The 26,545-nt window shown below is 47.3% G+C and overlaps 1 protein-coding gene across 2 annotated transcripts; it reads right to left on the bottom strand.

The window, feature by feature from the left end:
• Positions 1–528: 528 nt before the first annotated feature.
• On the bottom strand, positions 529–23,894 carry LOC309347769 (maestro heat-like repeat family member 5). Of its 2 annotated transcripts, none has more exons than XM_081872541.1 (19): positions 23,593–23,894; positions 6,912–6,979; positions 6,598–6,766; positions 5,378–5,519; positions 5,181–5,299; positions 4,918–5,067; positions 4,362–4,504; positions 4,094–4,208; positions 3,850–3,986; positions 3,539–3,658; positions 3,293–3,407; positions 2,891–3,025; positions 2,566–2,730; positions 2,114–2,273; positions 1,901–2,005; positions 1,678–1,783; positions 1,377–1,439; positions 948–1,130; positions 529–858 (listed from the first exon to the last, which is right to left on the bottom strand). In XM_081872541.1, exons 3-15 carry the CDS (start codon positions 6,667–6,669, stop codon positions 1,938–1,940), a joined length of 1,641 nt encoding a protein of 546 aa, XP_081728667.1. In that variant the 5' UTR covers positions 6,670–6,766; positions 6,912–6,979; positions 23,593–23,894; the 3' UTR covers positions 529–858; positions 948–1,130; positions 1,377–1,439; positions 1,678–1,783; positions 1,901–1,937. The 2 variants fall into 2 exon arrangements, with proteins under 2 accessions (XP_081728667.1, XP_081728666.1); XM_081872540.1 differs by lacking the exon at positions 23,593–23,894 and adding an exon at positions 7,352–7,380 and having other exon boundaries at positions 6,912–7,150.
• Positions 23,895–26,545: the final 2,651 nt, after the last annotated feature.

The following is a 26,545-nucleotide window of genomic DNA, read 5'->3' as shown; positions in this document are numbered from 1 at the left end:
TTCTTATCCTGATTAAATATATGCACTATTTGGTGATACTGAATCCAGCCGTTACAATACTGTTTAATTTCTTCATACGATTTTTAATTGGCCCAGTTCTACCTTTATTAATTGTTGGTAAGTTGCCCAATTTGTGTCCATGTTTGTCTTTTTTACCGTTATCATCTCCACTGGGGATACCCACCAGGGTATTTGGGGCTCTAATAGTCTGTGGTACTTATCCCAGACCTTGTATAATGAAATTCTGACTATATGATTTTAAAAGTCCTTATGCACTGCCACTTTGTTGTATGATAGGTAGGCGTGCCATGTAAACCTTGTATTCCAACCTTCTAAATCTAATATATCAGCCTTCTTCAAGAAGGTGGGGTTGTTTTAAATGGTTGTTAAATGTGTTACGTTGATTTAGATTTTGTATTGGTGGGCTGGAGTGTTGTTTCAAGGCTTTTTTATTGTTTATTAGTGTGCATACATTAGTCTTGTGGCTCTTTTTAGTATGTTTTTATTACTTTAATTTATATTATGCTCTGATATTTTTATTATGAATTTTGTGCAGTGATTATTCTTATTATGTATTTTGTGCTTCGTATACTTGGTGTTGTGAACCACCCTGAGATTCAAAATCAAAAAAATCAACAATCCAAAACAACATCAACCAGAAACACAACAACAACAAAAAGGTTTCCTACCGCTGTGTACGGAAGGTCGTGAGGGCAGCACCACTCCTCTTGGGCCATCCTGATGGCGCTGATGTTCCTGGCGCTGGTCCAGACTGGATCCCGCGGAGAGCAGAAGATGGTATCACTGCAGCACAACTCTGATGTCACGTTGCCTTGGCCTGGCGCTACTCCGGATGTTCTGTCAGGAGGAGAAAGAGGCTCCTTGAGAAACGTCCCCTCCAGACATTCCACCAGGTGTCCCAATAGCCCACCAGATGCCTCACTCACCTGGCATGCAGCTCAGGAAGTCCTGCGGGTAAGGCTCCCTGTGAACGCAGTGGAGCAGCCTCCTCAAAAAGCGCTGGACCCTGCCTTTCTTCCGATGTTTATAGGCCCGCTGCATGATGTTCAGGCAGCTCCTCCCTGTCTGCCTGAGCCCTTCTTCCTCGTGCTGCTGCATCTCTTCCAGCCCTGAGGGGCAAGGGAGAAAGGTTGAGCAAGGCAGAGATACACAGGAAAAGAGCCATCCATCAACAATATGAAAACAGCCGTCAGGTGTGTTTGGGTGTGAGAGAGAGCAGTGAAGTCACATGCCAATTCTCTTTGCATGTTCATCTTGTGGCACCTCTGTCTGAACATACATCTGAGAATTTGCCTTCCCCTGAAGACCTTTCTCAGCAGAAGCATCCCTCCCTGCCCTCCGTACGTCTCACTCACATGTTCCATAGGATGCCATGTCGTGATGGTGGATGAAACTGGCATCCCGGAAAGCCAGATGACCTAGAGAGAGAAAGAGGCAAGAAAAGGGACGTCATCTCGGTGCAAAGCAAGTGGAGACAGAGGCAGCTCGGCAGGAGGACAGGTATGCTCTAGAGGTCTCCACGCTCACTCAGAGCAAGATCTGGGCGCAGATGGAGGCCTACCTAGCAGGTGGCCTGGGGACATGTCCATCCTCCCAGCCATCGTTACCAAGATGTTTCTGTCCATCCCTACCAGGGAAGAACATTGCTTGACTTACCCAGAAGCAGAGCTGCCACCCTGGAGACTGATGGCAGCCTGTTGGCGGACGGCTTCGTACATGTCAAGGCAGCACTCCGAAGGATGTCCTTGCTGAAGGTCTTGCTCTGTGGGCAAAGACAAAGGAGAATTGGCATCAGAGAGGCTTGAGAGTGTGGCAGAAGAGCCTTGCAGTCCCAGAGACATGCCTGGGCAAAGCTGCAAACAAAGCAGAGGGACCTTACCAGATGCTTGGCAGCCTGGTGGAGAGCAAAGTGGAGGCTAAATTTGTTGGAACGAGCCCACCACTTCACTTGTGGGGCTAGATGGCAAAGAGCCCTCCTTGCGGCCTGCAACACAAGAAGAGAAGAGGGTTACAAATTGCGGTACATAGTCTTGTAAGCGCCTGAGAACAATCCCTCCCTCCTACTGTGTAAGTCCACCTCTTTGGCCCTCACCTTGGCCACCACGTCCTCGTCTTCGAGGTGAATGAGGACCACAACCAGTTCGTGAATGGCTTCCTCCTTCTGTTGTTGTTATGGGAAGCCTTTGGTCTCTCACCCAGCCCCGAAGCAGCCCCAGATGTTCGATGGCTGATGCCCGGACGGAGGCTTCCTCCTGTAGGCAGAAAATATCAGAGGTTATGTTTCTCAGCAGATCACCTTCCTTTCTCCTGCCCACTGGGTGTTTTGAGGCTGCTCAGCCCCCTATCCTCCTCCTGGGGGAGACTGGGGGCAGGGGTGGCTCTCCCCCTGCGTTTTCCAGGCAGGCTTCCAAGAGAAGGTGCTCCAGAGGAACACCCTCCTGAAGCCAGAACATCTCCGCTGCATGCCAGTCTAAACCCCACCCTTCCTCTTCCAAAGCATTCCTCCTCCACCGGGTGTGATGTCATGTTTTCCCTAACACTCACATGGGCAGCCAGACCGCAGTAAGTTGCCGCCAGCATCTTCAGGTCTTCCTCTCCCAGCTCCCTGGAATGGTAGGCTTGGTCTACTAGCTCTATCAACTCTGGGAGGACATCGGCTTCTGCAGAAGGGAGGGAATCCAGCAGCAACAGCCGCAGAAGTGAAGGGTCCTACACAAAAGAGAGAATCTTTTCAAAGGTCTGAAAGGCCTCACGCCTTTTAGCACAGGCCCTTCAGTATTGTGCCAGCAAAAGAGTGCTGGACCATGATTAGAATCGAGATCTGTACCCCCCCTCCCTCCCTCCCTCCCTCCCTCTGAGCATCACTTGCCATGTCAGAGTCCAGAAGCAGGGATATCCCTCTGACGCTGAGCTTCCGGACTTGCAGGTGGTCGTGTTCCAGCCAGTTGAGGAGCTGCTCCAGTGTATCTTCACAGGGATAGACCTCCAGACGGCAGCTGAGCAGCTAAAGAGGCCCAAAGAGAAAGAAACTCTTCAGGGATGAGAGGCTGAGGCAGGTTCTCCTTTTACCCACCATTTGCAATTCTGCACAGAGCAAACCCACTGAAGTGAATGTACCAAAGTTTGTCATGTACATCAAATCCAATGGGTCTACTCTGAGGAGCACTAAAACAGGAAACAGTCCTTAGGCTCAAAGCAGCCCAACACTCGGCAGAAACCAAGCCAGGGCCTCCTTGCTGCACCCATTTCCTCCCGCGTCAGTCCCCCTCACCTCGATGTAGATAGCTGCCGCGACTTGTGGCATTCCGGCAAAATCCTGGTCCTCGAGAGCAGCGATGATGCTTTCCACCATGGGAGGGATCCACCAGCGTCGCTTTCCGACAGCTCTGAAATGGAGAAACAGATCTTGGTAAGGAAGGCAAAGACACCGCAGGAAGCAAACGGGCACAGTCCGATCCCGTGCCTTCAGCTCCGTTTGCCAGACCACTGGGGAAGGTCACCGTGGTCTTCCTCTTACCTCACCATGGCAGACAACCCCTGGCTGAAAGTCTCCCGGCAGAAAAGTTGGTCAACGATGGCCGCCTCCACTTGCTCTCCAGTGGTGCCAAGAAGGAGGTGCAGAACTTCCTTAGCCCCTCTGCAACAAAAGCAAGGCCAGTTTTACCAGGAGGGTCATTGCCATACGCTCAAATTCCTTCCCCATCCCTCCTCCCTAGCAGCCGCCTGAAGGAGAGCCTCCCTTGCAAAACCAAGCTGGACAGGAACCCCCCCCCCCCCGAGGCTGAAGGGGAAAGGACTCCATTGGTCCCTTTGCAACACACTACTCACCCGAGGAATTCCAGGTCGTAATGGAAGTTGACAACCATCCCCAGGAGAGCGATGAGCAGCTGTGGGAAGTTCTGGCGCACAGCTGCCTTGTAGTCCTCCATCCTGAGGATGGCGTGCAACAGGCTGGTGAGATGTTGCTGGAAGAGAGAGGGGTGCAAGTCACTTTATCTGCTTTCCTGCAGAATACAGGAATCCCTAGATATTACCCTGGGAGGAAGGAAGCCAGAAAGCAGGTGGTCCTTACCACTTGGGTGGCAGATTCCGCCAAGGGGCTTTCGTAAAGCTGCTTGGCCGTAAGATGGATCAGTTGTTCTGGGTCGGCCGATGCTAACACCTCCTTCCACACTCTCTCGCAGTCTCTGTGAATGCAAAAACAAGAGCAATGGTCAGCTTCAAGTCTTCTGCTTGCTGCCATGCTCCAGAGAGAGGAAATGGCAGCAAGGGCTTTCTGAGCAAGCCCTGCAGCTTGCCAACCTCCCCCTTAGCCCAGTAGAACCTGGAGGGCTCCATACCCGAAAGGAAACTGGAGGAGATATTCAACCACTGTCGCCAGGTGGTGGTGCGACAAGATGGACAAAGCGAAGACGGCCATGCTTCTGCCTTGCACTGTAGGCCCCTGGCTGATCTTATAGAAGGCCTCCAGCAGCACCTTCACCTGTCAGAGAAAAGGAGAGAGTTGCTTGGAGAGTACAAGGAAGTGGGGCTGTCTGCAGGTGGATCCCTCCATCGCTCATTGAAAGAGGGACCCTTGACCTGTGCCACCACAGCCATCTTCCTTCCAAGGTACCACTCAGGGTCCTTGGAAGTATTGAACCCAGGCAGCTCCAGGGCGCCAGTTCCCCTATCCATTGTGGGCCAAGAGAAGAAGCTTGCCAGTCTACTCCCAGAAGGAGGAGGATTCCCCATCCCTGAATCCATGTTTCTCAGGACCCTTGGCTGCGGTTCTTGTCCTGACATTGCCAGGCCCCTCTCAACTAACATGTGTCCTGGCCACCCAATGGCATGAGGTGGCCTCCCCTACACCAAAGCAGAGAATCTTCTTCTCTCCTACCTTTGCAGATGCCTTACCTCCACTTTTGTGCCGCCAAACTGCTTGATGAATTCTTGCAGTAAGTGGGAGATATCCAGTGGGTTGAAGCTGCTCTCGACAACCAGGTCTCTGGCCAGGAAGCACATGGCCTCCAAGAGCTGCTCCGCGGGGAGAAAAGCGCCAAAGACCTGAAGCAAGAGAGGGAGGTCAGAGATGCCCACAGGGCAGGGCTGGGGAGCAGAAAGCCCAGGTGCTGCCTCTGCGGAACCTAGAACACGTGGCTTGAGAGACAGCGACTTACCCTGGCAAGAGAGTAACAATTATTCACGAACAGTTCAGGAACCGGTCCTCCGGTGGATCTGAGGACCTTCTCAGCTCTGGTGATAAGTGTTCGGTTCCATGACGTTCGTGGCAGCATCTCTGCAAAGGAAAGCCAAAGGGTTAGTTTGGGTCTTGCTCACCCCCACCCCATGCTGGGATACATTCTTCTAGACTTACCTTCGTTGTGCCGCAGGATGGGCAGAAGATGGCAGAGAGCCTCTGCTGCCCGCTGCCTGCTCTCCGGGTCCGGATCCAATGCACAAAGGCAGGAAATCGCCACCAGTTGGCCACAGGAGGATGCATGAACCGCTACCGATGGCTGAGAAGAAACCCAGAGAAGGGACTGATAAGCAACCCATCACCGTTTTTCCTATAACATTTTTATTAAATCTTCCAAACATTCCAAAACATTTAGCATCCTCTACAGAAAAAAATCCAATTCTTTTTGACTTCCCACCCCTCTTTTCCTAATGTTTGCTTTTTTCTTCTTTTCTCAGCCATTTTACTCACTATGGCCCAGCTCTGTTCTCCAAATTGAGTATGTGCTGGGATGCCTGATGGTCCCTTGGGCACCTTGCAGGGTGGGCCCAGAAGCAGCAGCCTGAAGGCCTTGACAGCCCTGCATGGTTGCAATGTTTCCCTTCAGTAACGCCACTTCTGAGCTGGAGAGGAGGTGGGGTTGTGGGCTTCATGCCCTCCCCCTACGTACTCGGGGGCTGGCTTGCAGCCCCCGCAAGAGCAGGGAATCCTCGGGCGCGTCACCTCCCTTGCCAGCCAATCGGCTGGCCTGGGAGGTGTGGCCAGCGCTATTTAGGGCCGGCGCGCCTGAGGATTTCCCTTTTTCTCCCAGTGCCCCAGCAGCTCCGGTTTTCCCACCCTTTAGGTTTGGCTCTTTGACATTGCTATGGACTTCGGTTGGTCGCCGTCAAGGGGCCTGGTAGGAATTTTTCCCGCTTGGCAAATTGGCACCAGCCATTTGGTTTTTTGCCTACCTCGTAGCAAATCATCACAACTTCCTCAGCATTGGTGGTTAGGCATTGGTAAGGGTATTGTTCTGCAAATGAGTGGGGGGCGTAGTCCGGTAAAGGATTCCGTGGGGCATTGCCCTGTCCGAAGCCTATGGAGGTGAGGGCCTAAGGCACGCCCTCGAGGGGTGACCCCGGGGGAGCTCCTAGTTGATGTACATCAGCAGGACTCCCCCTCCTGGTGGTTAACCCTTGCCGGTCTTCTAGCAATCGGGCTGAAGCCGGTTAGTCGATAGGACCAATGCCTAAGCCAATACCGCTCAGTTCCTGTAATCAATAAAGTTGTGGCCTAATTTTGCCCATTAACCTAAAATACTGGTGTCCTGTGTCTTTATTTCCATGGGGGAGGCGGGAACTCGCCACGCAACTCACATATTCCTGGATCTTCTTCAGGAGGGCGGAAAGATCTTGGAGCGCCTTCCTTCGGATCTTCCCATTCTTCATCGTTGCGACGACATCCGTAAATCTGTTCTTCAGCCGGTCCTTGCTGACGCTTTCAGGAGGAAGATCAGCCGCATCCGGAGAAGCTGTGGTTGGGATGCTGAGGGGAGAGAGGAGTAGCACTTTTGTCAAAAGGGTTTATTGCCTCCCGTCCTTCAAAGACCCCAAGCACCACACCATAGAAATGGACCGGGTTGTTTTTTAAAAGGAATTGATTATGGGGGAGGGGATTAGCACAGGATTACCTTGGAGGAAGATCCTCCCCATCTTCCAGGCTGATTTCCGATATTTGATCTTCATCAAAATCAATTCCCTGTCCATGAGAAAAGAGAAACAGGAACGTCAGAATGTGAAGAATGGATCAGACCCATTCATGATTTTGTATTGAGCAGGAAAGCACAGACGAGGTAGGTTGGGAAACAAACTGAAAATCTCTGGCCTCCATTTCCTTAGAGACCTTATTCATCCTTCTATTCATTTAAGCCTTCGGTTAAGAGTTTGGGTGTAATCCTTGACACCTCCCTTTCCATGGAAGCGCAGGTTACAACAGCCAAGGCGACATTTTTCCACCTTCGCCGCATCAAGCAGTTGGTCCCTTACCTTTCCCGACCCAACCTGGCCACAGTGATCCATGCGATGATCACCTCCAGGCTTGACTACTGTAATTTGCTCTATGTGGGGCTGCCCTTGAAGCTGTCCCAGAAACTCCAGCGGGGGCAGAATGCTGCAGCGAGGCTCCTCACGGGGTCTCTGCCATGGGAGCATATTCACCCAGTGCTTTTCAAGCTGCACTGGCTCCCGGTGGAGTACAGGGTCAGATTTAAGGTGCTGGTTTTGACCTTTAAAGCCCTTCACAGCCTAGGACCCTCGTTCCTATGGGACCGCCTCTCCCGGTATGCCCCACGGAGGACCTTAAGGTACATATATAGCAACACCCTAGAGGTCTCAGGCCCTAAGGAAGTTAGATTAGCCTCAGCCAGAGCCAGGGCCTTTTCAACACTGGCTCCGGCCTGGTGGAACACTCTGCCTCATGAGACCAGGGCCCTGCAGGATCTGATTTCTTTCCGCAGGGCCCAAAAGACAGAGTTGTTCCACCTGACCTTTGGCTTAGAATCAGTTTGATTCCCTCTTCTTAGAGCTCTCCTCCAAGTTCCCAGATTTTGTCTCAAATGCATGGATTAGATTGGAAACGGGGATGATGAGAGTGGAGGCTAGCATCTGCCTAACATCAATCTACAAATGGCTGACATTGAATCTGCTCCCCCGAGGGATAGCCCCTTTGATCCTCTCTGACCAATTCCAGTCGGGCTCGCAGACTGCAGTCCTGAACACCCTCCGGAAACTGGGTTTTGCCCCTCAAGCCCTTCTAAGTCTGGGCTTGGGCCAGGCAAATGCTACTGTGATAGGAATTGTATGGTCTTAGATATATGGCAACGTTCATAACCACACGTACATAGATCAGCACAGGAAAGCCAACCTGGAACCATTTTGATTCCTAAACTGAGCAAATGTTTCTCTGCATGGTCAAAATGGAAAAGCCTCCCCATTGTCTCTTCCTTCACAAATCCTGTCTTAATCTGTGTTTGAATAAAGGTGTGAGCCTGTGACCTGGCCCAGGAAATAAGTATTTTACCACTACAAAAGAATGGCCAGGCTCCCCAGGAAATCCAATCAAGTAACCTGCCAGACAGGAGATAAACAAGGACAAGAGAAAAACAACATTTAAATTTCTGTGATGTAGGTGGGATGTATCTGAGGGGTGGTCTTAGGTTACACCCCTTCCGTGATGTATGCATAATGTTTCTGGGGGTGGTCTTGATCTAGAGGATGGGAATTTCAAAAGTCTTTATAAGCCCTTGCACAACATTTTGGGGGGTCCTCCTCCTTTCCTGTGTGTGAGGGGAGCACCCTGTTGCAACAGATCAATAAAGATCAAGCTTACTAGCTGCTTTGCTTCTCAATATTCTCTGGTTGGCCTCTGTTATTTTCTCCTACCAATAGGGAACCTATGTAAGGACTCTATATGGGCTCTCGGATACCCCATAAGGGAAAAGGGCATATTTTTATTTACAACACTACGGTCAGGCAAAGAATATTAGACACCGAGAGACAGCAGGACTGTGCAAGGTGCCCCAACTATAGAATTGGAGAAATCGAGAGAGATATAGCCGCACCGGCAGCATATCTCTTCTTTCTTGTATCTAGGGATGCAAGAAGGGCCTTTACACTCGCCAGAAGCGCGGCTCTTCCCTCGCCGGTCCTGGATGGAGCCTTTAGAAGGGTCCCGTATGCTCAGAGACTTTGCACCTGTCCATTGGGAGAGATAGGAAGCCCAGAACACTTGTTCTTTAGATGTCCCTTTTATGAAGAGGCACGTAGTAAGATCATGGATCCCCTACTGGTGAGGCTCACCGACCTCCCACAAAAGCAAAAATTTGACCTTTTGCTGTTAGGCAAAGAGCAGAAGATGACCTGAATGGTCGCCAGATTCTGTGTACAGATCTGTAGGCGCAGACCATCGCCCAACTCAAAATAGTCCGGCATGAAAAGCCCCGTCTTTGAGTCAACTCCCTGGGATAGTCTATTGTTGCACATTTGTAATGAAGTTAAGGATTTCAAACTTTGATCAAGAAAGGAGCGGAGTATGGTGGGTAATCAAAAAGCCACAAGAGTTATGGGAAAGAGGTCTGTTGCTTTAACCCTGCAGACCGACAGTCTCCAAATGTGTAAATTGTTATCTTAGGAAGGAAGTTCTCTAGTTTGATTTGGGGGCTTGACACCTGGGGCTTCAGCTATTCACACCCACCTAGTAGAATCATAGAATCATAGAGTTGGAAGAGACCACAAGGGCCATTGAGTCCAACCCCCTGCCAAGCAGGAAACACCATCAGAGCTGACATATGGTTGTCAAGCCTCTGCTTAAAGACCTCCAAAGAGGGAGACTCCACCACACTCCTTGGCAGGAAATTCCACTGTCGAACAGCTCTTACTGTCAGGAAGTTCTTCCTAATGTTTAGGTGGAATCTTCTTTCTTGTAGTTTGGATCCATTGCTCCGTGTCCGCTTCTCTGGAGCAGCAGAAAACAACCTTTCTCCCTCCTCCATGTGACATCCTTTTATATATTTGAACATGGCTATCATATCACCCCTTAACCTCCTCTTCTGCAGGCTAAACATGCCCAGCTCCCTTAGCTGTTCCTCATAAGGCATCGTTTCCAGGCCTTTGACCATTTTGGTTGCCCTCCTCTGGACACGTTCCAGTTTGTCAGTGTCCTTCTTGAACTGTGGTGCCCAGAACTGGACACAGTACTCCAGGTGAGGTCTGACCAGAGCAGAATACAGTGGCACTATTACTTCCCTTGATCTAGATGCTATACTCCTATTGATGCAGGCCAGAATTGCATTGGCTTTTTTAGCTGCCACGTCACACTGTTGGCTCATGTCAAGTTTGTGGTCAACCAAGACTCCTAGATCCTTTTCACATGTACTGCTCTCAAGCCAGGTGTCACCCATCTTGTATTTGTGCCTCTCTCTCTCTCTCTCTCTCTCTCTCTCTTTTTGCCAAAGTGCAATACTTTACATTTCTCCCTGTTAAAATTCATCTTGTTTGTTTGGGCCCAGTTCTCTAATCTGTCAAGGTCATTTTGAAGTGTGATCCTGTCCTCTGGGGTGTTAGCCACCCCTCCCAGTTTGGTGTCATCTGCAAATTTGATCAGGATGCCCTTGAGTCCATCATCCAAGTCATTGATAAAGATGTTGAATAAGACCAGGCCCAAGACAGAACCCTGTGGCACCCCACTAGTCACTCTTCTCCAGGATGAAGAGGAACCATTGATGAGCACCCTTTGGGTCAGTCAGCCAGTTACAAATCCATTACAAATCCACTGAGTGGTAGCATAGTCAAGTCCGCATTTTACCAGCTTCTTTACAAGAATATCATGGGGCACCTTGTCAAATGCCTTGCTGAAATCAAGGTAGGCTACATCCACTGCGTTCCCTTCATCTACCAGGCTTGTAATTCTGTCAAAAAACGAGATCAGGTTAGACTTCCGGGTTGGCGCCATCGACTAATGGCGGATTCCCTCCGAGCTCCGGAGGGAATCGGCTCCGCAGGATCGGGTCTTGTCCGCGGCAGCGACGCGGGGACCCTTAAAAATCACAGGCGCGGATGCCTGTGAGCGTGGTGACTCGGCGGGCACCATTTGCGCCCCCCCAAACTGCGAAAGAGCCTTTTTAAAGGCTCCGGAACGGGGACGGGGTACGGCGTGGTGCTGTGAGTAGACTGCTCCTTCTGCGGAGCGAAGCCGCAAGCCATTGTCGGAGAAGCACTGACTTTTTCCTTGGAACATTCGGACTTAAAGTAAGAACCCGTGAGTTAATAGGGAATTTGAAATTTAAAGAAATTTTGCTGAATTAGGCACGAGCGGGGAAGGGTCAAAAAGGAAGTTCTCCCCCCCCCCCGGTTTGTAAATATTTTAAAGCAAAGAGCTTGCTATTTAATGTCGAGAAAATCTCTTCTTTTTTCTAAAAGTGTTTAACCTTCATGGTTTGACGTTAAAAGAATCTTACCGGAGGATAAAAGTAACTTTGGGAGCTAAAGTTTTACCCCCCCGAACCCGGGTGTGTCCCGCGAGACAGCCTGTGGAGGAAGTATCGAAGAACTTGACAGCTGTCAAATTAGCTGTCAAAAAGAAAGGAAAGGGGAACTTTGTTTCTGCCGCTTCTGTTGGACACATTGGTTGCAATTTCTTGATACAAACTAATTTGTTTACTTGATTTAAACGGAAAGGCATTAAAGAACTAAAAATCCCCCTGGTGGGGGGGTAGAGACATTACAAGAATGACATTACAAGGAAGTAAAACTCATACTGAACTTAACAGAATACTTGTTCTCTTGGGAAAGTTACAAGACCAAACCAATGTTTTGACTACAAGTGTGAACACTTTGGCCTTGACATTAAATAACATTGTGGAAGCTGATAAAGATTTGAAGCAAGAAGTTCTAACTGAACAGTTAGGGAAATTTGAGAGCCTTGAGATTGTGGAGAAAGAGACATATGATGCCGAAGAAAAGGAGGGAGAAGTTGCAACCTTGCAGATGTCAAAGGAGAGTTACAATTTGGGGACTGATATGAAGGCAATAAAGGAGAATAAAAGTTTGAAGTGGAAAGTTTGGTTTAAGTTGAAAGCTGCAAAATTGAGAGATCCCCTTAGGTGGGGATCTGAAGACCTAAGGATTACAAACTTGACCAATTTGGAAGTTGGAGTTTGGGGAGCTTTTGGACTTGGGAGGAAGATGAAGCCAGGTTTGGAGTACCCCACAAGCGTCAATCTTAAGGGGTTCAACATCAAGGACTGTCAAAGAGGCCGGCAGAAAGGAACTGAGGGGGACTGGAGAGCCTCGGACGTGAGATTCCCCAGGCTAAGCAGTATATTAGACTGATGAACACTTGTTGGGGACTAAAACCGGGAAAGGGGGGGGATAGAGTTTGGTAATCCAAAGGGTATATAAGCATAATTTATTTTGTTTTGACTGTTTGGTTATTTATATGGAAGTTGGGAGGGCCGTGGATGGGAAAATTCGGTCGACTTTAAGAAGTATGTTCAAGAATAAGTAAAGATGTATAAGTATTGATGTTTAGATAAGTTAAAATTGATTTTTAGAGTGGTTGAAATGAAATGAAAATAAGGCTGGCAAAAGTAAATTGAGGAAATGGAAAAAATTTAAAATAAGATTTGCAAAGATAAATTGAGGAAATGGAGAGAGAGGTAAAATAAAATTACAGTATGAAAAAATAAGATTATTACGTTAAGGTTGAGAAATAAGTAACAAGGACTTGCTGGGTTAACAACGTGAATTGGAATACAAGAAGGGGAGGTGCGAGGAGGTCGATGAAAGAAGTTGTATGAAAATTAGCATTTGAATTTTTTTGTGTTTTTAACTGTTTTCTTTTTAAGTTTTTGTTTTTGTAGTTTTGTTATCTTTTTTGTGTCTATTTTTGTTGTGTTGTTATGGAAAATGCCAATAAATATTCATTTAAAAAAAAAACGAGATCAGGTTAGTCTGACATGACTTATTTTTCAGAAATCCATGCTGACTATTGGTGATCACCGTATTCCTTTCTAGGTGCTCACAGACTGTTTGCTTAATGATCTGCTCCAGAATCTTCCCTGGTATTGATGTCAGACTGACTGGGCGGTAATTATTTGGGTCCTCTCTTTTCCCCTTTTTGAAAATAGGGACAACATTTGCCCTCCTCCAGTCTGCCGGGACTTCGCCTGTTCTCCAGGAATTCTCAAAGATGACTGCCAGTGGTTCTGAGATCACATCTGCCAGTTCTTTTAATACTCTTGGATGCAGTTCATCTGGCCCTGGAGACTTGAATACATCTAAACTAGCCAAGTATTCTGTACTATCTCCTTAGTTATTCTGGGCTGTGTTTCCTCTGCTGAATCATTTGCTCCAAATTCTTCAGGTTGGGCATTGTTTTCTTTATCGGAGAAGACTGAGGCAAAGAAGGCATTGAGGAGTACAGCCCTTTCTGTGTCCCCTGTTTGCATTTCACCATCTTCTCCTCTGAGTGACCCCACTGTTTCTTTGTTCTTCCTTTTGCTATGAGCATACCCATAAAAGCCTTTTTTGTTGCTTTTAACCTCTCTAGCAAGCCTGAGTTCATTCTGTGCTTTAGCTTTTCTGACTTTGTGTCTACACGTGCTGGCTATTTGTTTGAATTCCTCTTTGGTGGTTTCCCCCCTTATGCATTTTTTGTACACATCCTTTTTTAATCTTAACTCAGTTAAAAGTTCTTTAGATAGCCACCCTGGCTTCTTTAGGCACCTTCCATGTTTCCGTCTCATTGGTATTGCCTGAAGTTGTGCTTTTACTATCTCCCTCTTAACAAACTCCCAGCCATCATGAACTCCCTTTCCTTTTAGTATTACTGTCCATGGGATCTCACCCAGCACTTCCCTAAGTTTTATGAAGTCGGCTTTCTTAAAGTCAAGAAATTGAGTCCTAGTATGCTTGGCTGCTCCTTTCCACTGTATAGTAAACTTCAGAGGAGCATGATCACTCGCGCCTAATGATCCTTCCACTTCTACCCCACTAACCAGGTCATCAACATTGGTTAGGACCAGATCTAAAATGGCTGTTCCTCTTGTTGCTTCTCCCACTTTCTGGACAACGAAGTTGTCTGCAAGGCCAGTGAGGAATCTGTTTGACCTTATGCTCTTGGCTGAGTTTGACATCCAGCAAATATCCGGGTAATTGAAGTCCCCCATTACTACTATCTCCCTTCCTTTTGCATGCTTGGCCATCTGTTCCAGGAAGGCATCATCTATGTCCTCCGTTTGGCTTGGGGATCTATAGTAAACTCCCACAATGAGGTCCCTGTTATTCTTTTCTCCCTTAATTTTGACCCAAATGCTCTCACTTTGGCTTTGAGGTTCTAAATCTTGGATCTCTTCACAGGTATACGCATCCCTGACATATAACGCCACTCCTCCTCCTTTCTTGTCTGGTCTGTTTCTCTGAAATAGATTGTATCCCTCCATTATTACATTCCAGTCGTGGGACTTATCCCACCAGGTTTCAGTGATGCCTATTATGTCATATTTAGTTTGCTGTACCAAGAGCTCAAGCTCATCTTGTTTATTACCCATGCTTTGCGCATTAGTGTACAGACATTGAAGTCCATTAATCATTCCCCCGTGTCTCTTATTTAAGGATTTTTTCCTCCCACCACTAGGTCTGCATGCTGTTTGCTCCATTTGGTCTATGACATTTGGATGACCATCTTCATCAATTGATAGACTCCTACCTTCAGAAGCACTGTCTCCCTCCCCCACATTAGTCAGTTTAAAGCCCTCCTGATGAGGTTTCTGAGATTTTTGGCAAAAAAAATTCCTCCCAACCGTTGTGAGGTGCAGCCCATCGCTTGCCAGAAGTCCATCTTCAAGAAACTGCAGTCCATGATCTAAGAATCCAAACCGTTCCTGTTTACACCATTTGCGAAGCCAGCTGTTCACTTCCACTATTTTTCTCTCTCTCCCTGGGCCACGTCGTTCAACTGGGAGGACAGATGAGATGACAATTTGTGCATTTAATTGCTTCAATTTCCTGCCCAGAGCCTCATAGTCTCTTTTGATCTTCTGGAGGCTATTGCTTGCAGTGTCATTGGTTCCCACATGAACCAAGAGGAAGGGGTATTTGTCAGTGGGTTTTATGATTCCTTGCAGTCGTTCAGTTACGGGGGAGACAGCACACTTCCCGAAACATGTCAGGCCCACAGATCACTGCTTCTGTTCCCCTCAGTAGGGAATCCCCTATCACCACTACACACCTCCTCTTAGGTTTGGTCGGGTTTCTTCCGCGATCTGTCCGTTCCAAGGTCGCCTGCACATTCCCTGAGGACTGACTTTGCTGCTCGTCTTCATATACCTGATCGACTGTAATGAGGGAGAGATCCTCAAATGGAGTCTGCTCTTCGTCTTCCATGCTAGGGGAGAGGAGCTCAAAGCGATTGTGTATTTCTAAACAATCAGAGCAAACCCTGGGCTTCCTACTTCTTTGAGTCACGTTTCTCCATATATCTGGCTCCTGTGTTGGTGAACTAGCCTCCTTCTCAGGGGAGTCCCCTGTCTCCTCCTTGGTGGAGACGGTGTGCTCTGTTGCTTCCAAGAAGAGCTCCAGCTCTCTAATTCTTTGGAGCGTAGCTACACGTTCCTCCAGTTGCTGGACTTTGTCTTTTAAGAGGGCAATCAACATGCAATTGCTGCAGGTAAAGCTGCCTGCAACCTTTGGCAAGATGGCAAACATTGTGCAGGAACCGCAGGCAACTGCAGCTGTTCCCTCACTCTCCATCTTGAGAACGTGTCGTTGGCGGGGGCTACAGCGGTCCTCCATCATAAGAAGTGTGCAGAGGGGACTTCCGGAGGCAGCATGGCGGCTGCAGCAGCAGAAAAGAGCTCCTGAAGCCAGCCAGAGTGAAAGGCTCTGTCTGGCCGATTCCCGGGCTCCCAGGTCTGCTGCTGCCAACACTGCCAACGGAGAGGAATCGGGGGTGCCCGGGGCGTCTTTCAAGGGAGCCAAAACACCCCCCCACGACCTTGATTGAGCCGGAAAGGCACCCGACCCCCCCCCAACAGCCGAGAGGAGCTCCAAATCCAGGAAGACAGTGGAGCTAACGCAGAGAGGGAGAAAAAGAGAAGGGGGAAGGAAGAAGGGGAAAAAAGAAAGAAAGAAAGAAAGAAAGAAAGAAAGAAAGAAAGAAAGAAAGAAAGAAAGAAAGAGAGAGGAGCCCTAGCTTTGCCGACAAGGAAGAGGGGAGGTAGGTGAACACGGGAAGGCAAAGGACGCTGCGAAAAAACACGTGGCTGAGCCGACCGGAGCCTACCCCTCCATGCAAAGCCGCATGACAAAGGAGATCACAGAAAGGAAGAAACTACCCCCTTCTTTTCTCCTTTTTTCTATAAAAAACAACAACCAACAAACAAAATCCTTTTTTAACCCCTTCCTACCCCTCTCCCCCCTTTTTTAAAAAAGAAATTCTTTTTTATTCCCCCCCCCATATACCTACTTTTATCATTTTTCTTTTTAAAAGAGGGGCCACTGCTGCTGCAGCCACCCTTTATTTGAATCTTTATTTTTATTTCTATCTTTTCTACACACTATTTAAAGACACACTTTTCCACACACACACACCCTCAATTTAAACCTCATTTTATTTTCACCTCAAACTCCCCTCTTAAGAATTAAAATGGCACTACCCAGAAAACAGCCCTGAACCATCACAGGCCATTTCCAGGGACTGCCACTTCGCCCCAGACTTTCCACTCTCTTTTACCTATCCTCCTTTACCTATACTTTACTCATTTTTATTTTCATTTTTAAATAAAAAGCTCTATCTATCTATCTAAAGACAACCCCCCCTTTTTTTTTACCTTTAATTCTCATTTTTATCTTTTATCTGTACATTTTTAATTACTTTTCTACAAATAAAAAATAATAACAATAATTAGGGGGAAATATTATTATCTATTTTATTTTTATTTTATTTTTTTTAAAAAACCACACATTTTTTCCCCTCTCTCTTTTTAAAGCCCGTTCTTGTCTATTTGTTGGCTTGTTCTTGAGGGGGGAATCTTTCGCCCCCAGCTACGACCACCACTCTCTTTTAAAACAAAAATTTCCTCTATATCACTGCTATTGTTACTGATACTCTCCCCCTCAACTCCCCCCTTTTATTTTTCTCTCCCTTTTTGCTCTCCCCTCTCTCTCTTCACCCCTCCTCATTTTTCCCCCTTATTCCACCTTTCATTTTCCATCCCCAATTTTTTTTCTATCCCTTTTATTTTTAAAAATCAACCCCCCCTTTTTAGCCTGTCCGTCAGTTTGTTTTTGAGAGGGGAGCCCTTTCCCCCCCACCCCCTCTTTTAAAATAAGACTTTCCCCCATACCATTGCAGCAGCTGACCCTCCCTCCCTCCTCCCCTCTCCCCCTCTCTTTTCTTCTCCTTCCCTCCCCCACCCTTCCCCCTCCTCTCATTCTCTCTCCCTCCTCCCTCTCTCCATCCCCCCTTCCCCTAAAGGAAACACATACACACATTCATATCACCCTATCATAATTTGCCCCCTCATACTATAGCTAAAACTACTGCTGCAATCTAATACCTCTGATATTACTGTACTATCTCTCCTCTCTTTCAACTCTCTTTTTGTCTCTCTCTCTCTCTTACTCCAATCTCCCCTCCCCCCCGCCTCCCCCCTTCTTCTCTCTTTCTTCTTCTTCTTCTTCTTCTTCCCTTTTCTCCCTCCACCCTTTACATATAGCCTATCTGTCTGTCTCTGTTTCTAAGCGCACTCCCAACCCCAATTTCCACCTTAACTGGACCCCAGTACCCCTTTTGGGTATATACAACCCCCTCCTAAACACATATTCCCCCTGGCCCCACCCCTCTAATCTCTTGCATCTCTACCTGCTAACCCCCCTCCCTTTATATGAACTGTCTGTCCGTTAGTCTACCCACCTCTGCTTACCTGCCCTCCCCCCCAGCCTCGGCGGCACCGCTGAGGCAACTACAGAAAACCCAAGAGAAGTTCTTAAAACACAGGCTAGAAGTGACACAAATGACCGCCTAATCCAAACGCTCTGTAAAAGCCACCAGCCAACAAAGCCTGATCAGCTCAACAACCCAACAATACCCAGGAATCACCACTGGCACAACTCCTAACCACCACACGCCCTACCCCAAGTGGACGCCAAGCCAACCTCAAACCAAAACTATCAGGGAGACTGAGATGACACCAACCAGGGAGATGGCAAACAATGCTAAGATGGTAACTCCCCTTCAAGATGATGACCACCCAATAACGAAACGAGAGCTGAGGGAAATGGAAGCAAGATTAGAAGAAACACTGAAGGCCACAATGGCTCCCATGCAGGGACTAATCAACAATCTAACCTCCAAAGTAGAAGCTCTAGAGAACAAAAACCAAATGCAAGAAAAAATAATAGAGCAATACCGGGAGGAGAACGCACGTGTGAACAAGAAACTGGACGAACTGGTAAACCAAATGGAAGCAGAACACAGAGAGATGAAAATTAAGCAAGCCGACCTTGAAGATCGCAATAGACGCTGTAACATCCGCTTCCGCAACTTTCCTGAAAAAGCAGAGGAGAAAAGCCCAACAGACCTAATTATACGCTGGCTGAAAAACACAATCCCAGGCCTGAAACTTGAGGCAGATGACTTGGAGAGGGCTCACAGAGCCCTAAAACCTATGCCAAAACCCAGCGCCCCCCCAAGAGACATCATTGTATGCTTCACGCGCTACAAAAAGAAGGAAGAGGTATGGAACAACCTCAGAAACTCAACCAACCTTCGATATGGAGAAACCCCCATTCTGGCCCTACAGGACCTATCTCAGGATACTCTAAACCGGAGGAAAAGCCTGCGCCCATGCACCCAGCGTCTCCAACAAGCAGGGATCAAATACCGATGGGGCTTCCCCTTCCGTCTCATTGTAACAACCAATACAACACAACACATGGTTACCAACATACCTGAGGCCCTGCAACTACTAAAGAACCTTGAACTCGACCTCCCACCGGAATGGCAACCGACAAACCCACCAAGTGACAGCCCCAACCACGAGGAAACAACAGCAAGCAACTGGACGACGGTACAGAGCAAAAAGAAACAACAGAAGCGGCAGAACAACGCAAACCAATACAGGCAAGCACAACGCTCAGAACCGTCCCGCCGGCCATACGACACAAGAAACCAGACCAAGATTAACCAAACCAATTCATCGCAGATGGACAACCCTACAACAACAACAACAACAACAACCGCAGCTGAATGAAGCAACCAGGAAAAAAAAACCCACAAACCGAAGGACTGGTGATTTCTCCCCCCCCTTTCCCCCTCTCTCCCCCCCCAAACATAGATTTAGTTAACACCATCAACATCCCCCCCAGCCCCGCACCCCCACAGAAACCCCCACCCCAACACCAGTCCAGACGACCTCAACCACATTCCCCATCACCCACACCTTCAACATCCTCATACTCCATACTAAGGAAAAACAACTCCAACCTTAATAACACAACCCACAATCAGGCTAAAATCTGATACCCAACCAGCAATATGGTGGCACCAGAGCGTACCAGCACCCACATCCCCACCCCAACACACCAACAATGTTGCTTATAACATTGGCAACATTGCTTACGAACCTTATACCTGACAGCGACGTTACAAAGTCACTTCACACTGTCTCGCTGATCACCCCCTATCGCAGACAACAGGGGGGATGGCCTGTCCTTGAACATGGCCTTCCACACCAGCTGAGACCTAGGACCAACCGGCTAAATGCCAGATGGCCCAAAATACCCCAAACAAACACCTATATGACTACATATAGGAAACTCCCTACAACTTACCCCCTACTCTTTAACCCAAATCTCACTCTACTCCCACTAGCCCCCCACCCACCACACCCTAGGTCAGCGCAACCCCATTGGTTCTTTAAACAACACGAAGAGAGAGACACAAGACAACCCGAACGGGTTGGCAGGGAATCGCCCCACATAATAGATAAGCAAGATGGCTAACCTAAAAGCAATTACATTAAATGTGAGGGGGCTGGGAAACCCCATCAAAAGAAAACGCATCACCTCATACATAAACACCATGAAACCACACATCACCTTCCTACAAGAAATACACAACCCACCCAAAGGCAGCAAACTCCTGAGCGACCCCCGCTTCAGTCAACAGTGGGTCGCACAAGGCTCAGGGAAAGCTCGTGGTGTAGCCATAATACTCAGTAGAGACCTGAACTTCACTGCCACAACAGTCCTCAAGGACAAAAAAGGCAGATTCATTTTTGCTAAAGGGACACTAGATGGCAAAATCAAACTGACAATCGGCTCCATATATGCCCCAAACATGAAACAATTAGAATTCTTCCAGAAGACACTAAACAAATTCCTCTCCTTCTCTGAAGGGGAAGCAATCCTAGGAGGGGACCTCAATCTAAATATGAAAGGTTTATCCCTGAAAGATATCCACCCCACAACCCCATGGGCAACCTTCCTCCGAAGGAAACCCCCAACAACTAGGAACTCTTACAAGTTACTAAAAATGCTAAAAAACAGGGGTCTCTACGACATTTGGGGTGAGCAAAACCCGGGAGACATCAGCCATACATTCCAATCAGGACGCCATGATACAGTGTCCAGACTGGACAGCATTCTACTCACACAGGGTCTGATCCCCTCAGTGGAATCAACAAACATAGGTAACATTAAAATCACAGATCACGCCCCAGTAGAAGTCATCGTTAAAATAGGAGAAGGAACACAAACCACCCCATCATGGTCAAAACAAAATAAAAAAATTCCTTCCAGTAGCACCTTAAAGACCAACTGAGTTAGTTATAGGTATGAGCTTTCGTATGCATGCACACGAAAGCTCATACCTATAACTAACTCAGTTGGTCTTTAAGGTGCTACTGGAAGGAATTTTTTTATTTTGTTTTGACCATGGCAGACCAACACGGCTACCTATCTGTAACACCCCATCATGGTCCTTCAGTCCCATCCTAACTACAAACAAACAAATTAGAGAGAGTCTCACAAAAACCCTCCAAAACTACTTCAAGGAAAACGATGTAAACAATATAACAACCCCCCTCCTATGGGACGCAATGAAAGCGGTCACCAGAGGAGCTTGCATAAAAGAGAAAACATTCCTTAAAAAAAAACCTCCTCAAAAATTAGCAAAATAGAACAAGACATCACAGCCCTCTCATCACGCTACAAACAAACAGGATCTAAAAAACTCCTCAAACTTATAGAACAAAAAAGGAGAGAACTAGACTCCCTAGAAATTAACAAAACAATGATCAACATTCTATACTCTAAACAACGTTTCTACGAATATGGAGGGGAAAACTCCAGATTACTAGCAAATAGATGTAGGAAAAAAGCACTCAAAACAAGAATACACTGCATCACCAAAAAAGACGGCAACATAACATTCTCCCCCGAAGAAATAACCTCAGAATTTGCAGAATTCTACTCCAACCTATACACCTCCCATAACCCACCAGAGAAGGAAATCAGAACATTTCTAGCAGGACTGACCATGCCTACCCTAACTGATGAGGAACAGGAATTCATGGACAGCCCTATCACCCCAGAGGAAATAGATGCGGTCCTCAAAAACCTGAAACCACACAAAGCCCAGGCCCAGATGGCTTCACAGCAGAATTCTATAGGAAATTCAAAGAACCCTTGATGCCCTACATGACCCGCCTATTCAACGACATCATAAAAGGGGCCCCCATCCCCAAAACCTGGACCCACTCCAAAATAGTCTCCATCCCAAAACCACTAAAAGACAGCCTCAAAGTAGAATCATACCGCCCAATCTCATTAATAAACCAAGACTACAAGATATTCACATCAATCTTGGCCAACCGCCTAAAAATCTTCCTACACAAGTTAATAGCCCCAGACCAGACTGGTTTTGTCCCTGGCCGCAATATAACAGACCCCATCAGGAAACTACTGAACCTGATCGAACACAGCAAGGCAACCAAACTCCCATTGACAATTATGTCCCTAGACATCCTCAAAGCCTTTGATTGCTTGGAGTGGAAATACATATTAGCAGTACTAACTAACATGAAATTTGGCCCCAACTTCCTACAAATCCTCAAACAAATATACTCCCAAGCCTCAGCAAAATGCAGAACTAACAATATGGATTCTAATACTATAGCTATCCAAAGAGGCACGAAACAAGGATGCCCACTGTCTCCCTTCTTATTTATCCTGGCTCTGGAACCCTTAGCAATCCGCATCCGAGCAGCCACAGACATCAAGGGAGTGGAAATAAAAGGCAGAACCTATAAATTAGGGCTCTTTGCAGATGACCTAATGGTCACAACACCAGACCCCATAAGCACAGCAACCTCCCTAATCAGAGAACTCAACACATTTGCAATGGTGTCGGGCCTACAGGTAAATTTTACAAAGTCAGAAGCTATGTGCTTCAACACCCCTCCTCACACCCAAAAAGAACTCACGAAGGTCACCAAAATAAAACTTTGCCACACCAAGTTCAGATACCTAGGGGTACAAATAACCAGAAACCTCAATAAACTGTACCTCCACAACTACAAGCCCCTGTGGCGACAAATTAACAAAGACCTAAAGAGATGGAATAACACGAATTTCACTCTCTCAGACAAAATAGCCATGATCAAAATGATCACACTCCCAAAACTAACCTACCTATTCCAAACCCTCCCAATCTGGATCCCCTCAACCCAACTTCGCAGTTGGCAGAGAAAACTACACTCTTTCATCTTCTCACATAAAAAACCAAGAATAAGCCCCAAATACCTGCACCTCCCCACCTCAGAAGGAGGATGGGGAATCCCCAACATAGAAGCATATTACAATGCCAACCAAATACGCCATATAATCCCATATATACTAGAAGATGAGACAAAACAATGGGTACACCTAGAGAGGGACACAATTGAAAACACCTGCACCACAACATACCCACTCCTCCCAAACAAACTAAAGAAAATTCCCACAACACTTAACAGGTACACACAAACCATGCTCAAAGCATGGAAAACACAAATAGGCAAACTATCCCCAACCCCATCCCCACTAATCCCCCTGGCGTACCACCCATTATTCTACCATGCAGCACAAAACCTCCAGACAAAAACCTGGCGAACCAAAGGCTTATATCGCCTAATAGACTTTTATAAAAATAACAAACCCTTGTCAACACAAGAAATACAAGACAAACTAGAAGACACCCAAATGACCTGGTTAACACAACACCAACTACATGCCTTCTTAAACAACCCAACAGTAAAATCAGCAGCAACTAGGCCCCTGACAACCTTCGAAAACCTCCTCCTAACAACAAAGGGAAACGGTAAAGGGACGGTATCCGCAATATACAAAATACTACTCCAAAATCCCGCAAATCCCCTAGACACAATCAAAAAACAATGGGAGAATGACATAGGCTATGAGATTAACCCCACTCAATGGACCAGAATGTGGTCTAAACCCCCCTTTAAATCCATATCAACAAAAAGAAAAGAACTCACACTGAAACTCACCTACAGGTGGTACCTAACACCAAGGAAACTAGCGCTAATACACCCAGGAACCTCACCAAAATGCTGGAGAGGGTGCACCTCCTCAGGCACATACCTCCACATGTGGTGGGAGTGTCCCAAAATTCAACTATTCTGGACAACAGCCATACAAGAAATATGTAAAATAACTAAGCAAGTAATAGACATCACCCCAGAATTGGCCCTACTAAACATCTTCCAAGACAACAATGCCCATTTACACCACAAAGAACTTATAACCCACCTGCTCTCAGCAACCAGAAACATCATAACCAGACACTGGAGAGACCTGTCAGGAGTAAGCATGGACCAATGGTACCAAATAGTATGGGAAACAGCCCTACTAGAAAAATTAACTAATAAACTGAAACTGACACGGGGACAAACAGAAGAAGACGCCTTCACCCCGGTATGGCTCCCCTTTATCACATACACAGCCCAACAGGACAACGACAATAATCCACCAACAGCATACAAATCAATATGGCTAACCTGATCCAAAACACCCACCCACCTCACTCACACACGAAAACAAAGATCACCACAGCCAATCACAAGCAAACAATCACACCCTAAGCCAACCCCAACCTCTCTCACCACCAAAGGAACACAAGTGAACAACACAAGCAACGCTGACACCAAACTCTACATACATTAAACATAATAGAAACACCGCCACCCGACCCCACCCCCATCCATCCTCCCTCTCCCCACCCACCCCTTTCTTTTTTCTTTCTGTTTTCTTCTCCCCCTAATGCCTCAACAAATGAAACGGATTTGTAAAAACGTTACATGGAAGAAGAAGAAGAAGAAGAAGAAGAAAAACGAGGCACTACACTTCTGTAAAACAAGAAAATCCTTAATAAAAAATATTAAAAAAAAATAATAAGTGTGCAGACAGGACAAATAACTCCCCCCCCAAAAAAAACCCCTAGGTCTCCCCCAACAAACGTTTGAGAATAGCTCCCCTAAGTCTAAAAGATGGATCAAACTGTGCGCGCCGCTGCCCTGCAAGCTCTGATAAGCTCCTCCCACAGCTCCTCACCTGCCTCAAGAGAAACCCTGCCGCCTCTGACCTTTGCAAAGGGAGAGCTGCTAATCAGCCACCAAGAAACACACACAGGAGGAAACCCTTTTTGCTCCTTCTTCAGCTGCTGCCCTGCAAGCTCTGTGTTGTTATCAGTGTTGTTATCAGTCTTTTAATTACCTGGGAATGTGCATCTGTGAAACATCTGAGGAAAGGGGTGAGCCCTTTGATCCAGGTTCTGGGAACCTAATGAGCTCAGCTGTCACAAGTTAAAATTATTAGCCCATAAGCTGGTCATTGGTGAATTTGAATATAATCAAGAATTGGGATTGGGTCTGGGTTCTGGTTCCACGTGAGATTTGTGAGTAAAGATCCTAAGAATGGCTGAGAAAGCGCGCTCTGCAACCTGCGATTCGCCCGGCTGTTAGTGTACCACCTTTGCTGGCAGCCATCCTGTGTCTCCTTGTAATGGAGATTCCTGCTGACTTTGTAATGCGGATCTACTGAAGGACTTTGAAACTATCCTATCTCTGTCTTTGTCCTTAGATACAAAAGATGTGCCTGCTTTTTAAGCATGTTAACTTTGTGTTCTTTTAAATAAATTTTTTAAAAAGAAACTTTCTTTTGTCTTATGTGCCAATCTGAGGGGAAATCTAAGTCCAACGCCTGACTACCGTATTTTTCGCACCATAGGGCGCACCGGACCATAGGGCGCACCTAGTTTTGGGAGGCGGAAAACAAGAAAAAATTATTCTGAACCCCAGAAGCCAGAACAGCAAGAGGGATCTGGCTTCTGGGATACTGTGCGGCTGTTCTGGCTTCTGGGATAACCGCGCCAAGCCTCTTCAGGGCAGCGGGATGAAGGCTCCCCCTGCCCAAAGAGGCTGCGCAGGGCTAAGGCAGAAGCCAGGACAGGCACGTCGCTGAAGGGGCGCTGCGCCTTCACAGGAGAGGCGTTGCGCAGAGAGGCGTTGCGCAGCGCCCTTCAGCGAAGCTGGAGAAAGAACAGAAGGAGACCCTTCTGTTCCTCCTGGGGCTTCGCTGGACAGGCGCGTCGCTGCAAAGCGGGAGGAGGAACAGAAGGAGTCCCTTCTGTTCCTCCTCCGGCTTCCAGGACAGGTGTGTCGCTCAAGGGGCTCTGCGCCTTCTCTCTCTCTCAGGAGAGGCGCTGCGCAGAGAGGGAGAAGGCGCAGCGCCCCTTTAGCAAAGCTGGAGGCCTCCGGCTTCCAGGTCAGGCACGCTGCCGCAAAGCCAAGGAGCCTACATTCGCTCCATAGGACGCACACACATTTCCCCTTCATTTTTGGAGGGGGAAAAGTGCTTCCTATAGAGCGAAAAATACGGTACTTGGTTACACTATACCTGATGAATTTCTGCCTGCAAGTTTGCGGAAGCAGCTTGCAGAGTGGGGCAACTGGTAACAAAGGAGCATAGTCTTCTCCCTTGGACTGTGCCTCCTGGTGCCCTGAGACGGAGTGGTGGCAGCATTACCATTTCTGTTGCGTTTTGTTTTGTCAAAAAGCAAATGGCTGCCGGCCTCCGTTCCAGAAACCTGACCCAGCTGGAGGGTAAGGGCAGGTGAGGGAGGGGCGAGTGGCCGGAGCCCCTTTACTACAACAAATTATTTCTCAATTTATTGTTGTACATTGTTTCAATTGTCTGTTTTAACCATATTTGCGCAGCAGTTTCTAATGTTGTGAGTGTCCTCTATTTCAGAGGCTTCTACTCTGCAGCCTCTTACAGTTGTTTTAACTGCGTGTCTTTGTTTTTTAGTTCTTATCTGTTTTAATTATCAGTTTTTATCCATCCTTTATCCGTGTTTAATCTTGTATTTTATTCAGATGTTTTACCCTATGCCTATTTCTTTGTCCTCATTTGCTCTAACAATGATCGGTTTAAAAAATAATAATTCTAACTGCTACTTTATTTATATGCTCTTTCTTTTTTTTTATCCTGGTCTGTGACCATAATAAAGTTCATACTAGTAGGTTCCAGAGTTAAGTCCCCTGGCCATGGCAACCTACACTTACCTCCAGGAGTCTTCGGGACGCCATCCTCTCAGGCCACCTCTGCCAACCGTGAGATGCTGAGGAACCTCAAACGGTCACAAGCTCCGTTGCTAGGCAACAGCAGTTGGGATCATGGAATTCCCGGCCTCAGTGCCAAGGTT

This window comes from Podarcis erhardii (assembly GCF_964252035.2).
Source record: "Podarcis erhardii genome assembly, chromosome: 7".
Taxonomy (NCBI): Eukaryota; Metazoa; Chordata; class Lepidosauria; order Squamata; family Lacertidae; genus Podarcis; species Podarcis erhardii.
Note: the sequence above shows the minus strand (reverse complement) of the source record. Positions and strands in the feature narration are given on the sequence as shown.